This window comes from Danio rerio, chromosome 19 (assembly GCF_049306965.1).
Source record: "Danio rerio strain Tuebingen ecotype United States chromosome 19, GRCz12tu, whole genome shotgun sequence".
NCBI classification, from domain to species: domain Eukaryota; kingdom Metazoa; phylum Chordata; class Actinopteri; order Cypriniformes; family Danionidae; genus Danio; species Danio rerio.
The window spans coordinates 25,588,420-25,612,500 of record NC_133194.1 but is presented as its reverse complement, the minus strand read 5'-3'; the positions used below and the strand labels follow the sequence as shown (position 1 = coordinate 25,612,500).

The 24,081-nt window shown below is 34.8% G+C and overlaps 1 protein-coding gene across 7 annotated transcripts in view; it reads left to right on the top strand.

Annotated features, from left to right (window-relative positions):
* The window catches only part of grb10a (growth factor receptor-bound protein 10a), a 117,559-nt gene that overhangs the window by 46,992 nt on the left and 46,486 nt on the right, over positions 1-24,081 (top strand). For all 7 annotated transcript variants that reach the window (XR_012394551.1, XR_012394552.1, XR_012394549.1 and 4 more), the window contains 2 exons: positions 692-938; positions 6,971-7,106. Coding sequence is in view for 3 of the 7 variants with exons in the window: in NM_001004287.2 (NP_001004287.1) it covers positions 692-938; positions 6,971-7,106 (383 nt within the window). In the remaining 4 variants the exon portion in view is untranslated. The remainder of the gene's footprint in view (positions 1-691; positions 939-6,970; positions 7,107-24,081) is intronic.

The following is a 24,081-nucleotide window of genomic DNA, read 5'->3' as shown; positions in this document are numbered from 1 at the left end:
TCTCTGGATAGACATGGACAAAAAGCTATGCTCATGCACCCACAGTTCTGCTGCTTTCAAGAGCTCCAGATTTTTTAAAAAATATATTCTTTTGTAAGCAGCAAGTTTCTTTCGCTTTAAACGATCTTTGACTAAACAATTGTTTAGTGTTTTAAAGAAATGTTTTGTTAAATAAAAAGTGCACGCATACAGCTATATTTTGCTTGTTTTGACACATTTTTTTTTTTAATTGTGGCCAAGAAATAATTATTTATTAATGTTTGGTGTGGTCAGACATGAATTTGGTAAATCCTTCATTTTGAGCCCTGAAAAGTCATGTAAAGTAAAAACTAATAGCAATGCAACACTACGAAACTACAGTCCATTTGCTCCTGCACATAGCAAGCTCATACACACACAAAAATTGAAAGAATGAGTAGGCATGTGAACTTGAAACACAATTTGAATCAAGAAATTTTTGCATTTTAAAATCATCTTCATGCATATAAAATAAATTCTCCCAACAACAAAATTGTGGCTAGTAATAATGGCATGTGGCTAGTAATCTGCTAGTCACAGTGGCTGGTGATTAAAAAAAAAAAAGGTAAATGTCAAGCCCTGCTATTGTTAGTTTTGTGGCTTCTGCTGATAGATTCTTGTGACTAACGTAAGACTTCTACTCAAACTGTGTTTTTTTTTTTTTTATTTGCAGAGGATGATGTAGATCTGGAGGCTCTGGTGAATGACATGGCCTCTCTTTCATCCTACGAGAGCATCTATGCAACCTGTGAGATCCAGCATTCAGACTCCGCACCCCTCTTGCACAGCACTGATAGCAGTGGTCTTCATGGCAACAGAGTGGCTCCACTGCCACGGGCCCCTAGTCATAAAGTGACTGCCCCTCACTCTCCTGCCCAAAGGCTTCGGCGATCTCAGCCAATGCACATTCATGCTGTCAGGTAATGCATACTGTATGCACTCATAGAAATGTGTATTTGTGTGTCTTGACCATGCAGATTTGTAAAGTAAATGTAAAGTAAATTTTGCTAAGCTTTTTGGGAAGAACTAAAGTAAAAAAAAACAAAATCCTACATTTAAAAAATATATGATAAACTTTTAGTCACATGGTCATGCAGAAATCATATGTTGTTGTCAACAAAATTTTTATTTTTATTATTAGTACTAAAACAATTTGTACTACTTGGTATTTCTGAGTTCTTTAATAATAATAATAATAAAAATAAATAAATATAAATAATGGTGTCACAAATCTCGCGGTTCGGATCACTCTACGGTTTTTGAGTCACGTATTAGACTTTTTCGAATTAGCAAAAATGAGAGGAGACAAATGTCATTTGCTTTCCATTTTTTTAAAGATATTACTGCAAAAAACATTGGTTTTAACAAACAGAACTTTGAAGCTGTCATTTTAATAAAAATACAAATCATGAATGAACCAGCTGAAAAAAGGAAAATATTCAATACAAAAAAATGTCTCTTTGTTACTGTTGCTGATAATGCTAAATATAGAAAACGCGTACAGCATATCCTACTTATTTTCAGTGAATGATTCAACTATTCACACAAAAAAATGTAGGCTAGGCAAACACCTTTAATTAATTACCTAAGTAAGCATTTAGGAAGGTCCCACCACAACTTGTCATAATTATATTTTACAGGTAAGTCAAAATGCTTACATACATGTGATTTGAATGACACGGGAGGCGATTGTTATAAATATTAGATTAACCTACGAGTTCAAAAAAGTTTTTTATCTGCAGGTCACGTGCGTTCCGAACTGTGGGTTATGATCCATGTGGTACAAATCAACAAAGGTTGATTCCTTATACAGTTAAAGTCAGAATTATTTGCCCCCTCTTTGATTTTTTTTTTCTTTTTAAAAAATATTTTCTAAATGATGTTAAACAGAGCAAGGAAATTTTCACAGTATGTCTGATAATATTTTTTCCTATGAACAAAGTCTTTTTTTTGTTTTAATTTGGCTAGAATAAAAGTAGTTTTTAATTTTTTATGAACCATTTCAAGGTCAAAATTATTAGCCCCTTTAAGCTATTTTTTTCCCCGACTATCTGCAGAACAAACCATCATTATACAATAACTTGCCTAATTACTCTAATCTGCCTAGTTACCCTAATTAACCTAGTTTAGCCTTTAAACATCACTTTTAGCCAGGGGTCACCAACCTCGGTCCTGGAGAGCCGGTGTCCCTGCTGGGTTTAGCTCCAACTTGCCTCATCACACCTGCCTGGATGTTTCAAGTATACCTAGTAACGCTGCAGTCACACTAGAGTTTATTTGTGCAAAATTCTGTCGTACAGCGATGCAAAAAGGTGCGGGATTAAACAAGCTTATTAGGCATTTAAAAAAGCGAGCGATTGCTCCATGTTTTAAATTTCTGTCCAGAGAGGTCGTGTTTTGATCCTCGATTGGTCTCACGTAGTCAAGTGATGTGATTTCGCAGGTCAGAGTTCACCAAGCTTGAACTTTGCACCGCAGCAACCTGCGAAACTTAACGCATGTCCCTGCGTTTCCGGTCTGACGCGTTCTTGTGCGTATGAATGGAAGTCTATGGGAGGAAAAGCCCAGTGTGACTGCAGCTTTAGACCTTGATTATCTTGTTCAGGTGTGTTTCATTAGGGTTGGAGGTAAAATCTGCTGGACACCGGCCCTCCAGGAACAAGTTTGGTGATCCCTGCTTTAAGCTGTATAAAAGTGTCTTGAAAAATATCTAGTAAAATATTATTTGCAGTCATCATCATGACTAGGATAAAATAAATCGGTTATTAGAAATGAGTTATTAAAACTATTATGTTCAGAAATAAGTTGAAAAAAAATCTTCTCTTTCTTAAACAGAAATTGGGGAAAAAATAAACGGGGGGCTAATAATTTTGACTTATTATCCCCCTAAATTATTAGGCCCCCTGTTAATTTTTCTCTAAGTTTTATTTAACGGAGAGAGAACGATTTTTTCAACACATTAGTTTTAATAACTCATTTCTAATAACTGATTTATTTTATCTTTGCCATGATGACAGTAAATAATATTTGACTAGATATTTTTTATTACACTTCTATACAGCTTAAAGTGACATTTAAAGACTTAACTAGGTAATTAGGTTAACTAGACAGGTTAGGGTAATTAGGTAAGTCATTGTATATCGACGGTTTGTTTTGTAGATTATTGGAAAAAAAAGTTAACTTAAAGGGGCTAATAATTTTGAAAATTAAATTTAGATTAAATTAAATTTAAATCTGCTTTTATTTTAGCCGAAATAAAACAAATATGACTTTCTCTGGAAGAAAAAATATTATCAGACATACTGTAAAAAATTCCTTGCTCTGTTAAACATCATTTAGGAAATATTTAAAAAAGAATAAAAAAATTTAAAGGGGGGCTATCAGTTCTGACTTTAGCTGTATATGTATATATATATATATATATATATATATATATATATATATATATATATATATATATATATATATATATATATATATATATATATATGTATATATATGTTTTAAAAACCCTACTTTTCCAACACTCATAACGAATACTAAAAATTACCCATCTTGTCATTGTGTGAATTAAACTTCGTGCAATTTAATCTACACTTGTCTATATTTTATATAAATATCTGTTAGTATGTTCTTAATTATTCTAAAATTCATCATTACTACTTTTTAAAGAGTTATTCATTGATTAGCACTTTTACATGCGTATTCCATTAAGTCCCCATTAATTTTGCAGTATGTATGTGAGCTACTTTTCTGTTCATAGCCATAGTCTTTCCTCTCTCCAAAATCCTCTCAAAATTGTTCTAATCAGCTCTTTTACACCTCACCTTTCTGCAGGGCTTCTGTGTCGTTCTCTGTCTTTCATCCACTCTTCTCTGATCTCCATGACAGCAGGGTGTAGTTTCACACGCATACACACACCGAGATGGGTTCACGCAGAGGTTTCCCTCTCCGCACACACTCACACAGACACACAGTCTTCTTTCGTTCTGACTCGGCCATGAACCCTGAACGGCCCACCCCCTGCTACGGTTCGGATTTTAAAAATTCCCTCAGTTATTCCCTCAGTTATTATGGTCGCTCCAACTGCGGCGAGGCAGTCATGTATTATTCCCAGTCTTATTGATGTAGATCAAAGAACCGAAGACGAGTTTAGCATCTGCAGTCTATGTGTCTGTCTGCTGAACTCTGCCGAACACCGCCAGAGTTCATGAACCGATTCTCGGTTGGCTAAGTGGGTTTCAAATCTCTCGCTTTCATTCATATATTCTGTAGTAGAATCTATAATGCAGCGGTGAGAATTTCATTAGGATTCTTCTGATTTATTTTTCATTAGCCTATCGCTTTACTGCACTCATGGCTTTAATTTCCTGCTCGGTTTCATATTGATTAAAACAGAGGTGATATCGGGAATACTGCATTGTTAATGAACTACTGGAGGTGAGTCGAGACTGGGGTGATTTGGTTAGATATGTTAGCACTTCGTGCTTATTAAAGGTATAGTTCACCCAAAAATGGACATTCTGTCATGATTTACTCACCCTTTACTTGTTCCAATCTTTTTTTTTTTTTTTTTTTTTTGAACACGAAAGAGTAAATTTTGAAAAAGGCAAACTTTTAACCACTGACTGCGATAGTATTTGGTTTTTCCTCTATGGTAGTTAAAGTTTTTTTTTTTTTTTTTTTTTTTTTTTTTAAATATCATCTTTTGTGTTAACCAGAATAACCAAACTCATGAAGGTTTGGAATAGGGCTGGGCAATATTGAAAAAAAAAAATGCTATAATCATATCATTTTGTATCTATAATTATAGTATTGTCTTTAATAATCCAAATTTTTTTTTATAGTTTTGATAGTCAAAACCAAAAATGTTTAAACAAAATATGTATCTCTTTATAATAAAATAAACAAAAGTGTTAAAGACATTCTTAAACTTGATAAATAAAATGTTACAAAGTGTGTGCAGTGGTATCGTGTAAATACTGAACAATCAAAGCAAACTTTGTGTCAATAATAATGATACACTGAATTTCAAACTTTGTAAACAAGTTTTCAAGTAAAATAAAAAACCAACATTATTTGAGTTCACATTGCAACATTACACATTGTGCAGTTGGATGACTATATTACTCCTATGCTAAAAAATCTTTCATATGGGGAGCTAGTGGCTGGGATGCACAAGAAAAGAAACCAAAAAGCCACTCTGGCAACATCCTTGCATCCTTTTTGTTATTTTTACAATCTCTTTACTGCTGCTAGCCACTGCCATGCACTCGTGTCACATTTGGACCGCTTGCACACCATGTGTGCATTGCTCCCTTGTGTGCGTCAAGCATCCTAAAGGCTAAAAGTATTCATACTTCTGCATCAAGCGCACGTGTATTCTCTGGCGCAGCCTGTGTGTGGACGCATAGCCCTCATCATGGCCGACACTGATGCAAACCTCTCAAAAAATGTTACTACATGTCACAACGATGTGTATCGAAAGCTCTGATTGGTTGTTTTGGTATCGCTTTCGAGTGTGGGTGGGACCGAGAGCCACGCAAAATCATTGGAGTGAATGTTTACAAGTGTCGAGTCCCGTAAATGAGGTCCAGCTGGAAAGTTTTTTGTGTTTACCTTATGATTAAAGTTGTTGCACGTCTGCCGGTTCCCACCTCAAAATGAGAGAGTTTGAGCTACTTCTACATTAAGGTAGCATTCAGAAAAAAACAAACACCATCAAAGTGTTATTGCAGAGGAACACAAATAGCACTCAGAAGTACAAATGCACGGCAACGTGCAAGGCATGCGCCGTGGGTCACGTGGATCACTCGGCACAGATATATCAGGCTTAAGCTTATTGGCATTGCTTCCAAGGTGCTCAATCAGAAGCCACATTTTAATAAAACTAGCATTCATACAAAAATTCATACCAAACTTTTTGTTGGTTTTGACAATTGTGTTTGGTCATTAAATGCAGATACCGATTTTATTGCCCAGCCCTAGGTTTGAACCACTTAAGGCAGGTGTGCCCAAACTCGGCCCTGGAGGGTCGGTGTCCTACAAAGTTTAGTTCCTACCCCAATCAGACACACCTAGGCTAGCTAATCAAGCTCATACTAGGCTTTCTAGAAATGAAAGATGTACGTTCTTGCAGAGTTCAGCTCCAACCCTGATCAAAAGCAATTAAAACAACTATTAAGGATCTGAAGGTGCAGTTGGTAATTATAGACGTTTGATGTGATCAAGATTGCAGCTGAACTTTGCAGGAAAGTAGAACTTCAGGAACAAGATTATATGGTGGCCGAGAAAGGTTAACATGCTGCAGTTTAAGAAAGCACACTCAATGTGTGTTTTCCTAAAATTGCAGCACGTTAAGCTCTCACGGCCACCATAGGATTAGGCAACCCTGATCTAAGAGGGATCTAAATGCAGACCTAGTGCAAATGCAATCTGAACTGCATCCAATGCCGTTTAATGCGCTCACGTAACCCCACCCCTAACTCTTTTTATTGTCAACTATTTATGTTCGCTTATTACATAACAAACAAGGGTTAATTTGAATAATCGCTAAATGCCACATTCAGTGACCAATAAAACACTCGCTTTAAGATAATGTTGGATATGTGCGTCTCTGAGGCTACACTCAACAGCATGCAATCTCTTTCGGACTTTTAAAACTTTAATGAATGATGACTTTCAACCATCACAACAACAATAAAAAAATTTTTCTGAAAGCAATCACCTACTGCACCATTAATGTTTTTTTTGCGGTCACGGGAAGTCAGAAATTAAACTGAATTTCAATTAATTGAACAGCCTGAGTAAATAATGAGCAAATTTAAATTTTTGTGTCAACTATCCCTTTAAGTGCTAGCAATCGTATGTATTTTTGAATGCTTTCCTAGTGCTGTTGTAGAAAATGACAAGAACAACCTTTACCCTTGGCTCTCTGTGTCACCCCTTGTAGGCGACTTCAAGAAGAAGAGTTGCAAGTTCGTCCGGCGTCTTTGCCAGCTATTCCGAACCCTTTCCCTGAGCTCTGCAGCCCCTCGGGATCTCCTGTGCTGAGTCCTGGATCCCTGCCACAGCCGTCAGAGTCACATGTAAGAGCTGAAAACAGACACTGCTGCTCTGATCCCTGTAGCTATTATCCGTCAGATACACATGAGACGTTACCTGAGTGATTTATTGCAGGTATGAGACTTGAATCTCGCCTCCTGGTTTCAGTACATCAGGCGCCCTCGCATGTTCTCACTTATCTTTGTATGAAAAAAACCTGAAGGGCGACAGGAAGGTTGGATTTTGCATGGAATGAAAATATACAAGGTTTAATTTGTTTGTGCACATTGTTAGTCTTAGGCTGTTATTACATGACAAGTAAAAACGTAAACTTTCATGTTACCATGACTATATATATATATATATATATATATATATATATATATATATATATATATATATATATATATATATATATTTTTTTTTTTTTATTTTATTTTTTTTTTTTTTAATTTTTTTTACACATTTATACATCTGCAAAAATGGCCAAGGCTAGTTCTTAGTAATAAGTACATGTAAGGAAGATACGAGTCTGAAGTAAATCCACACTTTGCAGATAAAATATTCGCAAACACTTGAACAAAAGCACTACCATGTACTGCCATATTTGTGTGTTCGTTTGCGCTTGTCTTTATTCCACAACTGCATAAACATGAATATGCATGCGCATTATGTCATTGATTTTAAAGACTTTCCTTTTTCGTTGTTTACACAGTTGCGACAATGGCGGCATTTTCAAAAACTTCCTATATGTAACCCGTTTTCAGACTTATCCATTTTCAGTCACAAAAACATAGTTGTCAAGTAAACAAACAGGCATTAAGTGTAATGGGGTCTGTTCTGTTCTGTAGCTTGCTTAAATGATCTAAGGTGATTTTGCAGATCATGGATTTTTTAATCTTGATAACTGATCTCTAGGTAATTTGGTTCTTCAAAGAAGTTTGTGAATCAGATTAAAATGTCTGGATGAACTGAGATTGCTGCGTGTGTTGTGAAAGACAGATCTATCGATCCTCGAAAACATGATCAGCAATGCAACGATTGGCTGATGGCACAGCAGCGTAATGACATCATCTGATTAATATTCAATTATCCATTTGAGCTAAATTACATAAAATTTTACACCTTGTTGTGGGCTGCATGCTTGGCCCTTTTCATGTGTCAAGAGCAATTTATTTAGTTAAATGGTTAGAGTGGATTTTCTTTATTATAGTGGCCATAATAGTGTTTTAGTTGCCGGTTTTTTAATTGGTGTAAAGAATAGCTGATTGTTTACAAAAGCATTTTTATATTGATAAAGGCGTTAGAACTTTTGTAAAGCATCAAATCACCATCATATTAACTGTCAACGTTTTTATGACTGAATAAATGCAGTATTGCTTTTAAAAAAGTCACATATTGTGCATGTCTATTAAATACAAATTGTACTAAAGCGATTTAAAGTTCATATCAATAAGATTTCTCTTTTGCACCACCAGGTGGCAGTCTTTCTACTTTCATTTTGGGGGTGCAGATTGCATAAGTTTTAATAATAATATATATTAAAATATTAATATTATTAAAATATATATAACCAGAGTTGAGCTGCCAGAACTGTTGCTATGACAACAAGTCTCGGATCAGTTGTGAAGAACGAAATGATCCTTGACATGGTCTAACAGAGTTGTGCTTGTTCACTTAATGAGTTGTGGGTGTGTTATGAGCATATCGTGCACTAAACCAATCAGTCTCATCTCCCATTGCCTTTACGAATCAGTTGCGTCACGGCTTGGCGCATTTGCTATTTACATGTTGGACTTTGTTAGTGGAAAACTGAATGCTTCACTATCGAGAAAACTGTTCAATAGGCCATTTGCAGCATGAGGATAAAGAATGAGCCTCCTCCATTCGGCTTAGAAAATAATCATTTTTGTAACATTTTAATTCTTTAATTTACCTGCCAACAATGCACCTTAATACACCTCTATTTTAGACCGGAACATCTAAGACTGTTTACATAGACACCAGTAGTCGATTTACTTGCCTTAATCTAATTAAGACAATATTAAGATTAAGGTGTTTACATGAGTTACTTTTTGAATGTTCCTTTCATAATTCCGCTTTACATGTTATAGCGCATAATTTGATTAATGTCGTTGCTTCACTGCACTATTCACATTTCCTCTGTAGTTTCATTTAATTTTGGGTGTTTCATTTTTAATTTGTGGACTTTAACAGCAGTTTGGCACTTTCACTTTCATTCAGGATCATTTCATGCATGCCCCCTGTGACAAACAAGATATTGGATGCAACTATGAACTGCTGGAAGAGTGTTGTTTTAATGGCAGTTCTTACCACATGCTGAATGCAAGAAAAAAAAACTTTTTCAGGATGCAGGTGTCTATGGTCTTCACTAACTCGGTAGGTGCAGAGAGTGTTAAACAGTCGTGTGTGTGTGTGTGGACTATCCTGTCGCAAAACGCGGTGAAAAGTCCTACGTGATGGTAATAGTTTTATTGCGGTGTTTACATGTCTGTACTGCACTTCAATAATGCAACTAAAATCTGAAATATTCTGTTTCAGCTGGAAATATGTCATCATACTGAAATAAAAGTCTGCAGCATCTTTCAGTGCTCACCGACATTAAGATAATCTTGCATATTTGGAGATTAAATTAATAATAATGCCATTTGTTGATGCGGTGGAAGGTTTCTATGGCAATTTTGTTTCTCTGTAAGTTTGGTTGCTCTCTATATCTTGGAAAGCTGGTCTTGCAGCCTAGCCTACCTGGCATTTTGCAAAAGGGACGTTAGGTGTTTTGGAATTTAGTAAGCTGCTCAGCTAGCAAAGTTTGAGGTGGTAGAGCTGTGTAAGCAAAACACTCTTGCAATTACAAAACAGAAATAAACATTACTGAACATTGCAACTTAAAGAAAATATATCAGTGCAGATCAGAGATCAGTCAACTGATTTTAGTACTGTAGCTTCGCAAACTCAAAGAGCCAATATTAAAAGCAAATTTATATGTAGATATTTAAATGTGCCTTTAATTTGAAGCCTTTCATTAATATTATTTGACAATTCTAATTTGATATAATTTAATATAGTATTAATTCATATAACTTATTGGCAACAAAAGATTAAAAAAAAAAAAACTTGAAAAAAGTGTAGTGTAGTGTAAACAACTGACTCTCAAAAAAGATGCCCAAGGAATGGTAATGGCTTTGTTGCATCAGATATACATGTCACTTTGCTTACAGCTGATTGGTTCAGTTTGGGTTCAACATCTCTAACCCAGAATAAAAGCTGCTCTAAGTTACCGTGGCGAGGCTACACAATCAAAATTGACCCATCTTCTTGATGTCAAAAACAGTTTGCTCAAACTTTATGGAAACTTACCTGTGTAAAAAAAAAAAAAAAAACTTTTTCCTCATATGGATGACCGCAAGCTTGCACGCCACCATGTGGATACAGGCAGAATTACAGGGTGGGGTTGCTTCATCTTAAAAAGTATAGTGATTACATTTTAGAAGTATTTTATATTAGGCCTGAAGTCCTTTAGTTTTTGAATAGTTTCTCTTTTCATTAATAAAAAATTAGTGTGTTGACAGTGCACGTGTTTTCCGACTTGTAGACCTTTCCCAATCCCTCCTTTCTCACTGCAACTACTTTATAACCACTTTATTAGGTCAAGATGATCTGCTGCAGTTCAAACCAAGAGGTTGTTGGTGTCAGACAGGTTGGTCTGAGTATTTCAGAAACTGCTGATCTTGTGGGATTTTCATGCATAACCATCGCTAGGCTATGCAGAGAAAAGGTTTATGAAAAAGAGAAAATATTCAGTGAGCGGCAGTTCTGTGGGTGCAAATATCTTGTTGATGCCAGAGGTCAGAGGAGAATGGCCAGACTGGTTTGAGCTGATACAACAGTGACTAAAATAACCACTCGTTATAACCGAGGTATGCAGAAGAGTGTAATGTTGTGGGGGATATTTTCTTGGCACACTTTGGGCCCATTAGAACTAATTGAGCATCGTATCAATGCCACAGCCTACCTGAGTATTGTTGCTGACCATTTCTATTCCACAGTGTACCCATCTTCTGATGGATATTTCTAACAGGATAACGCACCATGTCATAAAGCGCAAATCATCTCAGACTGGTTTCTTGAACTTGACTATGAGTTCTCTGTACTCAAATGGCCCCCACAGTCACCAGATCCTAATCCAATGGAGCTCCTTTGGCATGTGGTGGAACAGGAAATGCATGTGCAGCTGACAGACGTGATGCTGTCATGTCAGTATGGACCAAATTCTCTGAGGAATATTTCCAGTACCTTGTTGAATCTATGGTAAGAATAAATAAGGCAGTTCTGAAGGCAAAATGGGGTCCAACCTGGTACATACCTCATAAAGTGGTCAGTGAGTGTACTTTACAATAAGAGAAATGTTCCAATCCATGCAGAGTAAAGAAATAAACATTTTATTTTAAAATATATAATGTTTAAAATATTATTTTACTTTGTATAGCTAAAAATATTAGTCTGAGCCTGATGAGCTTATTAAAATAAGTTGAATGAAAGTTTTTTTGACATCATTTTTTGCTGCTTGTTCAAACTAGTTTAAAATGAGAACAGCACAATTCATTTCAATTCATTTTTACAGTGTATTAACTTATTGAATTCACAGAAAATTTAAATTTATATATCATTATAAGGGTATGAGATGATTTATATAGTAATATAGGATTTCTGTCATATCACCCAGTCTTAGTGGGCCACCTTGCTATATTTTAATACAGAATTAATGGCAGAGCTTATCAGGTCGCCGCTGCACAGAGTGTTTCCTCTCTAATCTCCTCCCTACACTCTTTGGATTCACTGGGTCAGGGGAATTGTTTGTAAAGCTTTTACTTTTCAAGCATCTGCTATTGTTTTATAACGAGTGCCCTGTGAGATAATATGCGCATTTGTCAAGCATTGTCACGAGTGTGAGATCCTGCTCGGAAATGTGTCTGTCTCCTTTTGGCCCTCGACCTCCTTCATATCTTTCCTAAGCATCCTCCAAAACGGAGACTCGTTTCTTGGAGATGAGAGCTGCTTTCCTTTCACACGCCGCTTGAGTTTCCACTTGCGGGGATGTGTATATTTGTCCAGATCGGTGCCAAGCAGTCAAAGCCCTTCCTTCCTTGTTCCTATCCTATCTGTGCTTTCCCACAATGCCCTGCCTTTAGTTCCTTTTCTAAAGGAAAAAAAAACGTGTTCATTAATACACACTGGCCTATTAGAGAGATCATGTTTTGTATGTTTTATTTTTGAAGGTGTTTCTAAAGCTTGGAGAAGTGAAGGGTCATTGTGGGATGATTCTGTGTTTCCAGTTGTTCACCTTAGGGGTGAGGTGACATCTTGTAATGTCCTGTGTGCGTTGCTGCCACTGCCGGACTCTATTTCTGTCGCTTCATGTGAATATGATCAGTTTGTTGTTGTCAACACTTTGAGGAAAGTCTTTCCATCAGCCCTTTGTCCGGTTTCTGCTTCTCATTCTTTTCTGTATTTTGAGTCCAATTACCTGCAGCCCTGTAAGCTGCTATTGACTGCTAAATCTTCTTTCTTTTCTTCTTTTCTTTTCTTTTCTTTTCTTTTCTTTTCTTTTCTTTTCCTTTTCGACTTATTATGAGCTATTCAGCTATTGTCTGTCTGCCTTTCTTTCTTTTTCTTTTTCTTTCTTTCTTTCTTTCTTTCTTTCTTTCTTTCTTTCTTTCTTTCTTTCTTTCTTTCTTTCTTTCTTTCTTTCTTTCTTTCTTTCTTTCTTTCTTTCTTTCTTTCTTTCTTTTTTCTCTTTTTCTTTCTTTCTTTCTTTCTTTCTTTCTTTCTTTCTTTCTTTCTTTCTTTCTTTCTTTCTTTCGTTCTTTCTTTCTTTCTTTCTTTCTTTCTTTCTTTCTTTCTTTCTTTCTTTCTTTCTTTTTCTTTCTTTCTTTTTCTTTCTTTCTTTTTCTTTCTTTCTTTCTTTTTCTTTCTTTCTTTTTTTACTTGTTTTCTTTAACTAATATTCACTAGAATCCACAGCATATGTATTTTCTTTTCTTTTTTCAAAATGTTACTGCACAAATGTAATTACTGTACGTGTAGACAAAAGCATATTTTCATGTACGTAGACTATTTTTGGTCATTGAATGACACTACAGTATGTGTTAGACTATGCATTTCCCTTTGATTTGATTGCCAGCTACAGTATAACAGACCTTGGCACAAAGGTTTGGCAAGGTTTAGTTCTTTTGAACATGCAGCTGGAACAGATTCGTCGTCTAGACTAGGGGTCACAAGATTGTTTTGGACGTCTTGGAATTGTTTGCAAACATGGTCTTCCTCCTCTTTTGTGCTTTTGCCCTTGAGTGAGTCTAAAACAGCCAAAAAGTATTGGAAAACAGGACGTGGCTGTAGCTTTGAGGTTGAACCCAAGGCAGTCTGCTGTGGTATAAGTTCTGTTATCAAGACGTATGGGACATCCTGAGCAGCCGAGATGATTTTAATCAACCAAATGTCAGTTGTTGAGTTTTGTTCAATATATTTGGCCACAATGTTCTGTCTTTCTATGTATTTTTTCTGTCTGTCTCTTTGTCTAACAGATTTTATTTGAAAGGTACAATTCTCACTATTAATTAACAATTAGCTATGATTTTACATCATATTCTTAATTTGCTCCATATGCATAGTTATTACCATAGTTAGGTTTAGATATCAGGTTGGATTTGGGTTGTAAAATAAGATCACGTGGAATATGTACTTTTATAAGTACTAATAAAAAGCTAATGACTAAAAAGAGATCCCCCCCCAAAAAAAAAAAAAAAAATAAATAAATAAATATGTATATATATTTACTGTTTTTAAACCTCCAAGTTACTTTTTTCTGTCTAACACAAAAATTTTTTTGAGAATTGTTAGAAATATGTAACCATTGACATTTATATGAGGAAAAAATAGTTTTGAAGCAAAAAAATTTGTGTTTTACAGAAGAAAGAAACTCAAACAGGTTTGTGTTAAGTGATTAATGGGTAAATTTTTGGGTGAACAACTTAAAATTCTTTTATAATATTCATTTAATATTAGGCAGCTAATAAGCAATAGTTAACAGTAACAATTGTTACCTAGTCATCAATTGGTGCTTTAAAGTGTTACTGTCTTCTCATATGGATATGACGTGGTAAGCTAAAAAGATGTTGTGCTTACAATGCACTCCAAGGCTGCATTTATTTGATTACAAACACAACATAGTTGTTTTTTTTTAGAAAATTCAGTGAAATTTACGTAATTTATGGCTTTTTATTTTGGAACTTCATGGAAAAAGACCAAAAGATAAGGCCTTCATAACAAACAAGCAAGTCTGGCATCAGTGCACAAACAGCTTCACATTATGTAACACTTTGACTAAAACAGTAAACCTAATATCATAAACAGAGTCTAGACTTTAAATCTTGATTTGAATGAGTCATATTCAAAATTATTAGGCTAATTAACATTAATTATGTGTTAAAAAAAGCTGGGCAAATAGAAAAAAAAAATTGTGATCAGTCACATGATTTTTTGAGACAAATCGATTCTTGTATGCAAAGTCGTCAATGAATTTAAAAGAAGTGCATCATGAGCTTTTGCTGTCAACTAGCTCTTTGCAACTCTCTCATGGTAACCTACTGAAGCTAAGCAGATCTATGCCCGGTCAGTACACTGAAAAAAGTGTTGCGTGCAGAACTGTTGCAAACAATTTATTTGTGTTGAATTTAAACAAACAAATTAAATTGAGTAATGTTCAACTTAATTTGTTTGTTTAAATTTAACACAAGTAAATTATTTACAGCCACTTAACGTAAAAAAAAATTAGTAAATCCAAGGAATCATCTTTGAATAATTTTTTTCAGTGTACCTGGATGGGAGACTACATGGGAAAGCTAGGTTGTTGCCGAAAGTCGTATTAGTGAGACCAGCAGGGGGCGCACAACCTGCGGTTCGTGTGGGTCCCAACGCCCCATTATATTGATGGGGACTCTATACATCTTAGTGAGCTCCATCTTTCCAATGAGATGATAAACCGAGGTTTCAACTCTCAGTGGTCGTTAAAAATCCCAGGATGTACTTCAAAAAAAGAGTAGGGGTTTAACCTGGTTTCCTGGCTAACTTTGCCCACTTCTGTCCACCAGCTGGTGCCTGGTGTACAGTCTGGTGCAATATGGCTGCCATCTTGTTTTCAAGGCGGATGCTGCGCACTGGTGGTGGATGAGGAGATTCCCCTAAAATGTGTAAAGCTCTGCTTTGAGTGTTCAGAAAAGCTCTATATAAATGTTAGGAATTATTATTATTATTATTATTATTATTAATAACATTAAATATTATTGTTTTAGTTAAACAATTCTGGTATATGAAAAAAGTGCTTCAAACAACAGAGGTGTTTTCATAGCAGCATTCCCTTTACTTATTAACAGTTAAAATGTTTCATAAATCTTAACTTAATGTAATCAAATAAAATCTAAAACCAAAGCTAATTGCCACTGCCAGGGCATTTAGTGATATTTAAATGATCATTACATCAGTGGTTCTCAGTTCTTGTCCTTGCACAAACTGTTTTCAGATAATCAGCAAGATAGAAAAGACCTTCAGAATTACAGGGTCCCTACAGTATTCACTACTCCCTACTAACCTGGGCATTGGAAATATTTGCTTAACTTCTGAATGTTCATTCATGGATAAGCCATAATGCCCATTGCCTGAAGCGTAAGTGTTATATCATGCTGGTTTTCTGCAAAAAGCAAAATGAAGTATTTGCGTGAGTAAGTTACATTTGAAGTAAATTCAACCACCTAAATTATTCACATTATTAACATAGTTACAGTTACTTTATAGTTATTGTTTTTCAATCAGACGGCACTCCTGTGAGTACACTAAAGCAAGTGATGTGGTGCTTTACGTTTGGAGTGAACAAAGTATTTGTTCCAGGCCCATTCCAGACGTTATTATTGGTTGAGACTCCTGATAAATTCCATCTCCAATCTGTACTGTTCAACATCCCATCCCTCCTGTCCATTGTTTGTCTTTGCATATTTACAGCCTGTGAACAATGGACCTTTAAAATAATACAAACAATAATTTTAAAAAATGTGTTAACATGCAGTGAAATTATTGTCAGCATTAATTAATGCGTTAATTTACAAACTACTGCACTTTTCATCATCAATTTTGCAATTGATTATGGCCAAATTTTGATCTACTAACACATTTTGTGAAGAGTTTATTTATAAACTAATTTGAGAGGTGCTTATGATTGTTCACAGCTGGTCCCGCATTATTTTATGATTAATTCACCAATCAGATGATTCCTAACCCACTATAAATAACCTGAGTTTCTTATTTCAGTATCTTTGTCTTGAAGAATCTGCCCACCATCCCACTCCAACTCCCTCTCCTTTCTAGAAGGGTGACATGGTGGCCCAGTGATTAGCACTGTTACCTCACTGCAATAATGTCTCTGGCTAAAGTCCCTTCTAAACCAGTAATCTAGGTAAATTAAACATGCCAAATTGACATCATAGCCAAGCTTTTAGCAAGTCCTATATCTCTCCTTAGCCGTCCCTATATCTGTTATTAGCCAGAAATAAGTCAGGGGAGTTCATTGAGATCTACTTGAGCTCAAACTCCCCTCTTGCCCTGCTTATTGTAGGGAGCCCAGGGCTCGAGGATCTTATAAGCTCTGGGCTCTCTCCCAGGACAACATGCCAAACAAGCTTTATAATGAATCATCAGCTAAGTTTGAACTCTTAAATATCCTTTTATGGAACATATTCTCACACCACCTGGCCATGATCTTTGTTTGTATTTTTCTTCTAGATCTGTCTTTTACAGTAAGTCATGTTATTTTAAAAAAGTATTTGAAGGTCACACTTCCAGTAAGTATGGCAGCAGATAGTTGGCAATTCTCTTTGGGTATTGTTATGGATATGATATTACTGCTAAAGCACGCTGTAGATGGGTTAAGCACACATATTATTTCCTAATGATCTTATGGGGATTGTCTGACCCTTAGTGACTGGCGGACCTCAAACTAAAATGCCCAGCCGTTGGCAGACTTTGCATGGGCACAGCGGTGCATTGCTCAATGCAGTTTCTGCTCTCTTGCCGAGCGTGGGAATGGAATAAATGCAGCTGCCGGGTTTGTGATGCAGACAGTGCGTTAGTGTGATTATAATCAGGTGCTTGAGATCTCTGTCAATATGCGTCACAAAGATGGAATCTTTTGTAATTTCTTGTGCATGCTCCACAGAGCTCTTTCTGTATGTGCGTCTATCTGAGAGTCTTTGTATTTATACTGGCACTGCCCTCGGACCAGACAAAATTATACCCTGCCTGCATCTTCAACTGAAATCATATGCAGATAATTTAATACAAAGCAGATTGAATCTATGAGGTCTTGGACAGGTGAAAGCATGATTCCTAAAAGCATTTGGACACTTGTCACTTGTTCATGTACATTACTTTAAAAAGTAAAATGTAATTTAATATACATCACTGTTCTGGTCATGTTTTAAATTAGCAAAGTTAAAACACAAATTTTATTCTCTGCACTGATTTTTGCATTTGTTCCAAATTTATAATAATACTTGATTAAATAATAATTAAATAATAATAACACAACAGCTTTATTTTCATTACAGAAAGATCCAAAAGAAATCAGTATTTTCTGATCAGTGTTATTCTGACCAACTGACTAATTTTTCTCCTCTAAAAAAAAAAAAAAAAAAAAGTAATTTGAACAAAACGTTCTAAGACACTTAAAAGCTATGTAATAAAAACTTACCTTGGCATAGCTGAATAGCTTCTCTGTAAAATATAATGATGATCGAAAAAGTTGTGGTGAGACCTACCTAAATGCTTTTTTAGGTTATCTATTAAAAATGTTTCTGTCACTGTTTGCTTTGCACTTTAGTGGTGAAGCTGCCCAATTAAACATTCAAAAATCATCATCTCAATTCAAACCTGTGCAACATGAATAATCAAGGATAATGATTTGCATATGTTTATTAATCCTTAGAATCGCTGCATTCAAATCTGCGTTAGATCAAGAGAGATTCAGTTTTTACACTTTTTCTGTTAGTTACAAACAATTACTTTCACAGAAGAACTGGGAGAAATGTTTAGAGTTCAGGTATAAACACTGATGTTTATGGTCAAGATTAAAATCACTGTTTAATAGAACTTGATGCTGGTGAATGTTATCGCAATTAAATTGTGTAACCAATGGGTGGCGACAAAAAACCATCAAAATTATGTCACTGAATAATTTTCCAAAAATGATCCACCTATAATGAAACATGACATTTATGTATGAATTGTGGAACCATTAATTGAGAAAAAGTAAATGTACAAGATTTTCGAATTCTGTTTTTAGCATTATCAGCAACACTAGGAAATATATATATTTTTTTGTATTAAATATTTTCCATTTTTTCTGCTTTCTTGATTTTTATTTTTATCAAAATTACAGGTTTTAAACCATTGGTTTTTGCTGTAATATTTTTGTATAAATGAAAAAAAATAAATAAAATATCCTCTCCGTTAAACAGAAATTGAGGAAAAAATAAATGGGGGCTAATAATCCTATTCTTAAGATTAAAAAATAAATGATCACTTGAAATTTTGTTATATTTTAGTTAATTAAGTCAACCTGTTGACAAATGGGTAAACTGTTGATTTAAGCATAGTGGAAAGCATAAAAGTGCAAATAAATGTATTTTTTGATGCTTTAAATTAAATATTAGTTTTCAAATGGTTGTGTACACTTGACTAGTTTTTGAGTGAACTCTTGTTACATAGAATAATCTTTCACTGAATGTTTAGTGTATATCATGAAAAAAGTTATTAATATTATTATTTATTTATTTCTTTATTTTATTATTATTATTTTTTACATTTGCTGTAGCTAAACTGGTTGAGCAAAGCAATGACAGTTGTCAGGTAATAAATTGCATTCCCATGGAATGCATGAACCGACATAAAATGTGTACTTTGAATGCCTTAGTAGGCTGCTTTCGAAAGAGTATCAAATCCACCAAACACATAAACTTATGTTTTTCAGAATGACATGCATTGATATATTACTCCACAGTAAGACCAAATCCATGCATTAAATGAATAAATGGGGTCAGTTTTGATTGCTTGTCATCTTAAAGCTTGTACGTGTTTGTTTAAAACGACAAGAGCGCACAGGTTCGCCACAGTGGGATTAATTAGGATTCACTAGATTTTCCTATTTGCTTTTTCTTTATTTATGCACGTCAGCTTCCCCTTGTGCACGTACGAACACTAATATGGCATTCTGCGCACGAGTGATCCATCTCTGTAGTAACTGGAGTTTGAAGCGCTGAACCTGCCATGACCTTTGCTGGATTCTGCGAGCGAGTGATTAATGGCGGTGAGCCAGAGCGTGGAGCCGCAGGGGGTGCGTGTCTGTGAGTTTGTGTACAGTGCGTAACGACACCAGGCCCTGAAGACACTCATAAAAGTCAGACCCAGAAAAGTGACAAGTGATTGAGTGCTAGCAACATACACAAAACCAACACAGACACATCTGTGCGTGAGCGAATGTGACACCTAATGTGTTTGTTGAACTAGTCATCTTTGTTTTCAGACCGTCTGGATTTATTTGAAAGATATACATAGCAACAGATCCAAACAATAAGGCTGCACACATGATGTATTTCTGGTCTTATATTTACATGTAGGTATACATGAGCATGCAGAAAGAGAGAACAGAATGTTCGGGATGTTGGCTTTGGTTTTTATTTGAGAACGATGATGTCATTTGGCCCTGTTTGTACTGTCACAGTAGCCTGGTCTGTTTTTTTTTTTTTTTTTTTTTTTGCGCACCTGTTTTTCTAAAGAGCCAAACAATATTTGCTTTAATGAAGGATAGAAAAATTTTCAGCATTCAAAGATCATTATAATGTTAATATTGTAAGTAAATTAATTGTAATTAAGTTAACTTAATTTTTGTAATTATGCATTTTCTGTAGTTAATTTATTTAATTATTTAAATGTTTTTTTTTTAATAAATCATCAGTTGAACTGCATCCCAATCATCACAAGTACTGCAGAAGACCTTTTGGAACCTGCAAGGGCTCTAAATTCTCACATAAATCAGTCAAGTTTGGTGATGGGAAAAATATGGTTTGGGGTTCAGTATAGAGGCAAGCGAGAGATCTGTAGAGTTGATGGCAACATCAACAGCCTGATGTATCAAGACATTTGTGCTGCCCATTACATTACAAACCACAGGAGAGGGTCAATTTGATAGCGCTTCTTATCAAAGTTCCTAAAAACAAAGAAGGTCAAGGTGCTCCACGATTGGCCAGCTCAGTCACCAGATATGAACATTATTGAGCATGTGTGGGGTAAAATGAAGGAGGAGGCATGAAGATGAATCCAAAGAAACTTTATGAACTCTGGGAGTCCTGCAAAAATGCTGTCTTTGCCATTCCAGATGACTTTATTAATAAGTTATTTGAGTCATTGCAGGGAAGTATGGATGCAGTTGTCCAAGCTCATATGAGGCATGCACAATATATATATTTATATTTTATATATATATATATATATATATATATATATATATATATATATATATATATATATATATATATATATATATATATATATATTTTTTTATATATATATATATATATTTTTTTTTCCACTGCACCATGACTTTATATTCTATACTGTTCATAATTTCTGTTAAGTCTAAGTAAATTCAGACATTACTGTGCTTATTAAATTATTTAAAATCAAGGCATGAACATTTTTTTATTTGATAAAATAAGCTTAATCTAGAGGCATTTGTCTTTCATTTAAACCACTTTTAATACTGGATGATAAACTAGAAGTCAAGTTATTATTTGTTGTTCCTAAAACTTGGTTAGGGGACAAGACTTTAGTCAGGTAGTGTAGAGTGCTGCAAGAACAATGACAATATCCCAAAGAATAGATCACTATGGGTTGCCTCAAGATTTTGCTTATAATGGGTTTTTTAATGGTCAGTGAATGAGTAAAAAAAAAGTCAATAACTCAACAATAAATTAACTTTGTTCATACTGTACACAAACACACCCCAAACGTTCCTACAAATATTGGTTTATCAAATACACACAGCAGCTTCTGAATTAACGTTTTTATTTTGGGTGTGTCTAATTTACATTGTAAATTCAAACTTTTAACAGGCATTCAAATACATCTCGTGAGTTCTTGTAAGTACCACAAAGCAATGTATGAATTGCTTGTTCTGGTGCAGTTTTTCTTAACATGTTCCATAATAAAGATCTTTAGGGGAGAGGCTGATTAGATGCATTTGAAACTGTCCTTAAAACTGCAAAAAATAAAATAAAAAAATAAATATAAATGAAAAAAATTGTGTTTTCAAGTACTTCCGGAAGTGGTCATAATGAACAAGTGCAAAACAATAAAGCAATTTAAACTCCATTGAACCTACACTTGTCAACATTTAAAGTGGACCAAACACATTTTTCAAAATTGCCCTAAGACGAGAATGGGAGTTGTTCTTTAGATTTAGGAAAACTTTGATAATGGGTTTGAACCACTTGAAATGTCGACTACTTTATTTTGGAATTTACTAATTTCTTGAAGGCCTTTTAATAGCAGCATGTTGCTGATTGCATTGATTTAAAGATTGTATTGATTATATTGTTATGCCAGCAGGTGACAACAAGTACACTCTTCATACACTGTTAACAATTTCCTGTATAATCTACAGTAACTTATTGTAAATCGTTTACAGTAGAAATACTGTATTTACAATGCCGTTTACCTTCCTCGATATGCATTTTACAGTTTTGAACATTTTTCAAGTTTCACAATGCAACTTTAATAATACAATAACGTACTGCATAACTCTCCCTCAATAAAATGCAGTTATTATTGCAGTTAAATACTGTTTAATTTACAGAAACTGTTAGCAGTGTATGCTGCATTGTATTAATCAGATATAATGTCAAATATGGACAAACCCAACTGGCAAAAGAATTAACCCGACATTTGGTTTGTCCATAATTAACCAATCGTTGGGTTAAAACAACCCAGCTGTGTAAAGCCTGATTTATACTTGTGCGTGAAGTGATTGTTGAACCCCATGGATACCTTGCACGTAGCTGATGCCATAGTGAGCATTTATATACTTCTGTCTGTGCTGCTGTGACAACAACACTTCCAAAACACTAGTTTGTGTATTTCACAGTGTTGAATTCTTTTTGCTGGAGTTTTGGGTTTATGGCATAAGTATATGCGATGCTACTGTAGGTTAGCTCAAACTCACACTCATTAAGGGAGAAAGTTCAACTACTTAAATGAAAAAATAAACACAACATGAAAAATATCTATCCAGTGCTCCTTGACACTTGTTAAAACAACACAGAACTTGCTCATCTTTCAGCTCAAACCCACACCCATCATCATCATCACCAATCACAGATCTTCCTCTCTGTCATCGCAATGTGTAGTTAAATTTTTTGAGAGGTGCACATCAGGGTCAGGTGATTAGTGAAGCAAAGGGTGAGTGACTGCAAAGGTTTTTTTTTTTTTTTTTTGTCAAATTAAACTAGTATTTGCATAGACTTTAGAAATATTGTGTTTTCAAAACCTTTAGTAAATTACGTGTTTTGTGTTTATTTAGCCACCAATTACGAATTTTCTGTTAATCATTATATTTATTTAAGCAGATCCGTGCAGCTTTATTACTGTACAATAGACCCATGTTGGGTTTTTTCACCTCAGGCGTTTTAAAAAAGTTTATTTGAAACTCCTAATCAAACTCACCTGCTTGTAATTTTTAACTAGTCTGAAGGCTTTATTTGGTTTGTTCAGGTGTGATTGATTAGAGTTGGAGTTTAGTTTTTGAAGGCCACATCTGAACCCTGACTAGATAAATGCTGAAAAATAATACATCTGCGCTTTGCTTACACATGTACCTTCATCAGCTTTTGAGAACTTATTAGTTAATCTGCGGTCACACTGCACCTTTCAACCCATATACTTATATTTATACGCATGCGATGCAGCAAACTGGAAATGCAAGCTCGTGCGACAAATTTCGCAGCTTGCTGCTTTGCAAAGTTCAAGCTTGGTGAACTCTGACCTGCAAAATCACATCACATGACTGCATGAGCCCAATCAAAAATCAAGACTTAAATGCAAAATATGGACCAATCGCTCACTTTTTATTTTAATGTCTAATCATCTTGTTTAATGCTGCCCTTGTTTTCTATACCATACGAATTTCATATGCTAAAACTCTTGTGACCACAGCATTAGAAATGAAAGAGATCTGAAAATCTGTCACCATCTTAACATACAATGAACAAAGTTAAATATATATATATGTGTGTGTAAATGTAAAATGTTTTCTTCTTCTGTTCCTCAGATGTAATATTTTTAGCTTTAACAGGGTGTCCACAGGGTCTTTTAAAAACAAAAACCTTAACAAGTCTTAAATAAACAGAAATATTGTTTCATAGGTCTTAAATCATTTTAGTTGGGTCTAATTTTTATTTGTATTTGTAAAGCTACCCAATTGTATTCCAATCACCAACAATACATCTCAGTAAAACTTTTAGCGAAATTTTGTAACTAATTTATAATTAATTTATTTATAACTAACTCTAGTTATGAAATATAGTTATAAATAAATAAACTAATATTATAAGTCTGTTATGCAGACATGTTGTTTATTTAAGTTGAATTTTTAGGGTGCATGCGCAGCGAGGTTGCAGAAAAAAAATGGGAGTGCTAGCATTTACAGCAAGGAAATGACATTCGATGCAATTGTTGTATTAGAGATCAGTTTTATTGTTTTTATTATATGTGCAAAAAAGAATGTTCCATGATTACCAGATTCAAAACTTTGTAATGCTAAAAACTGAGGTTCTGCCTTGCCAAAGACAAAGAAAGAAGAAGGAACTGTAGAAGACCTGGGTAATCAACATCAAGCAAAAC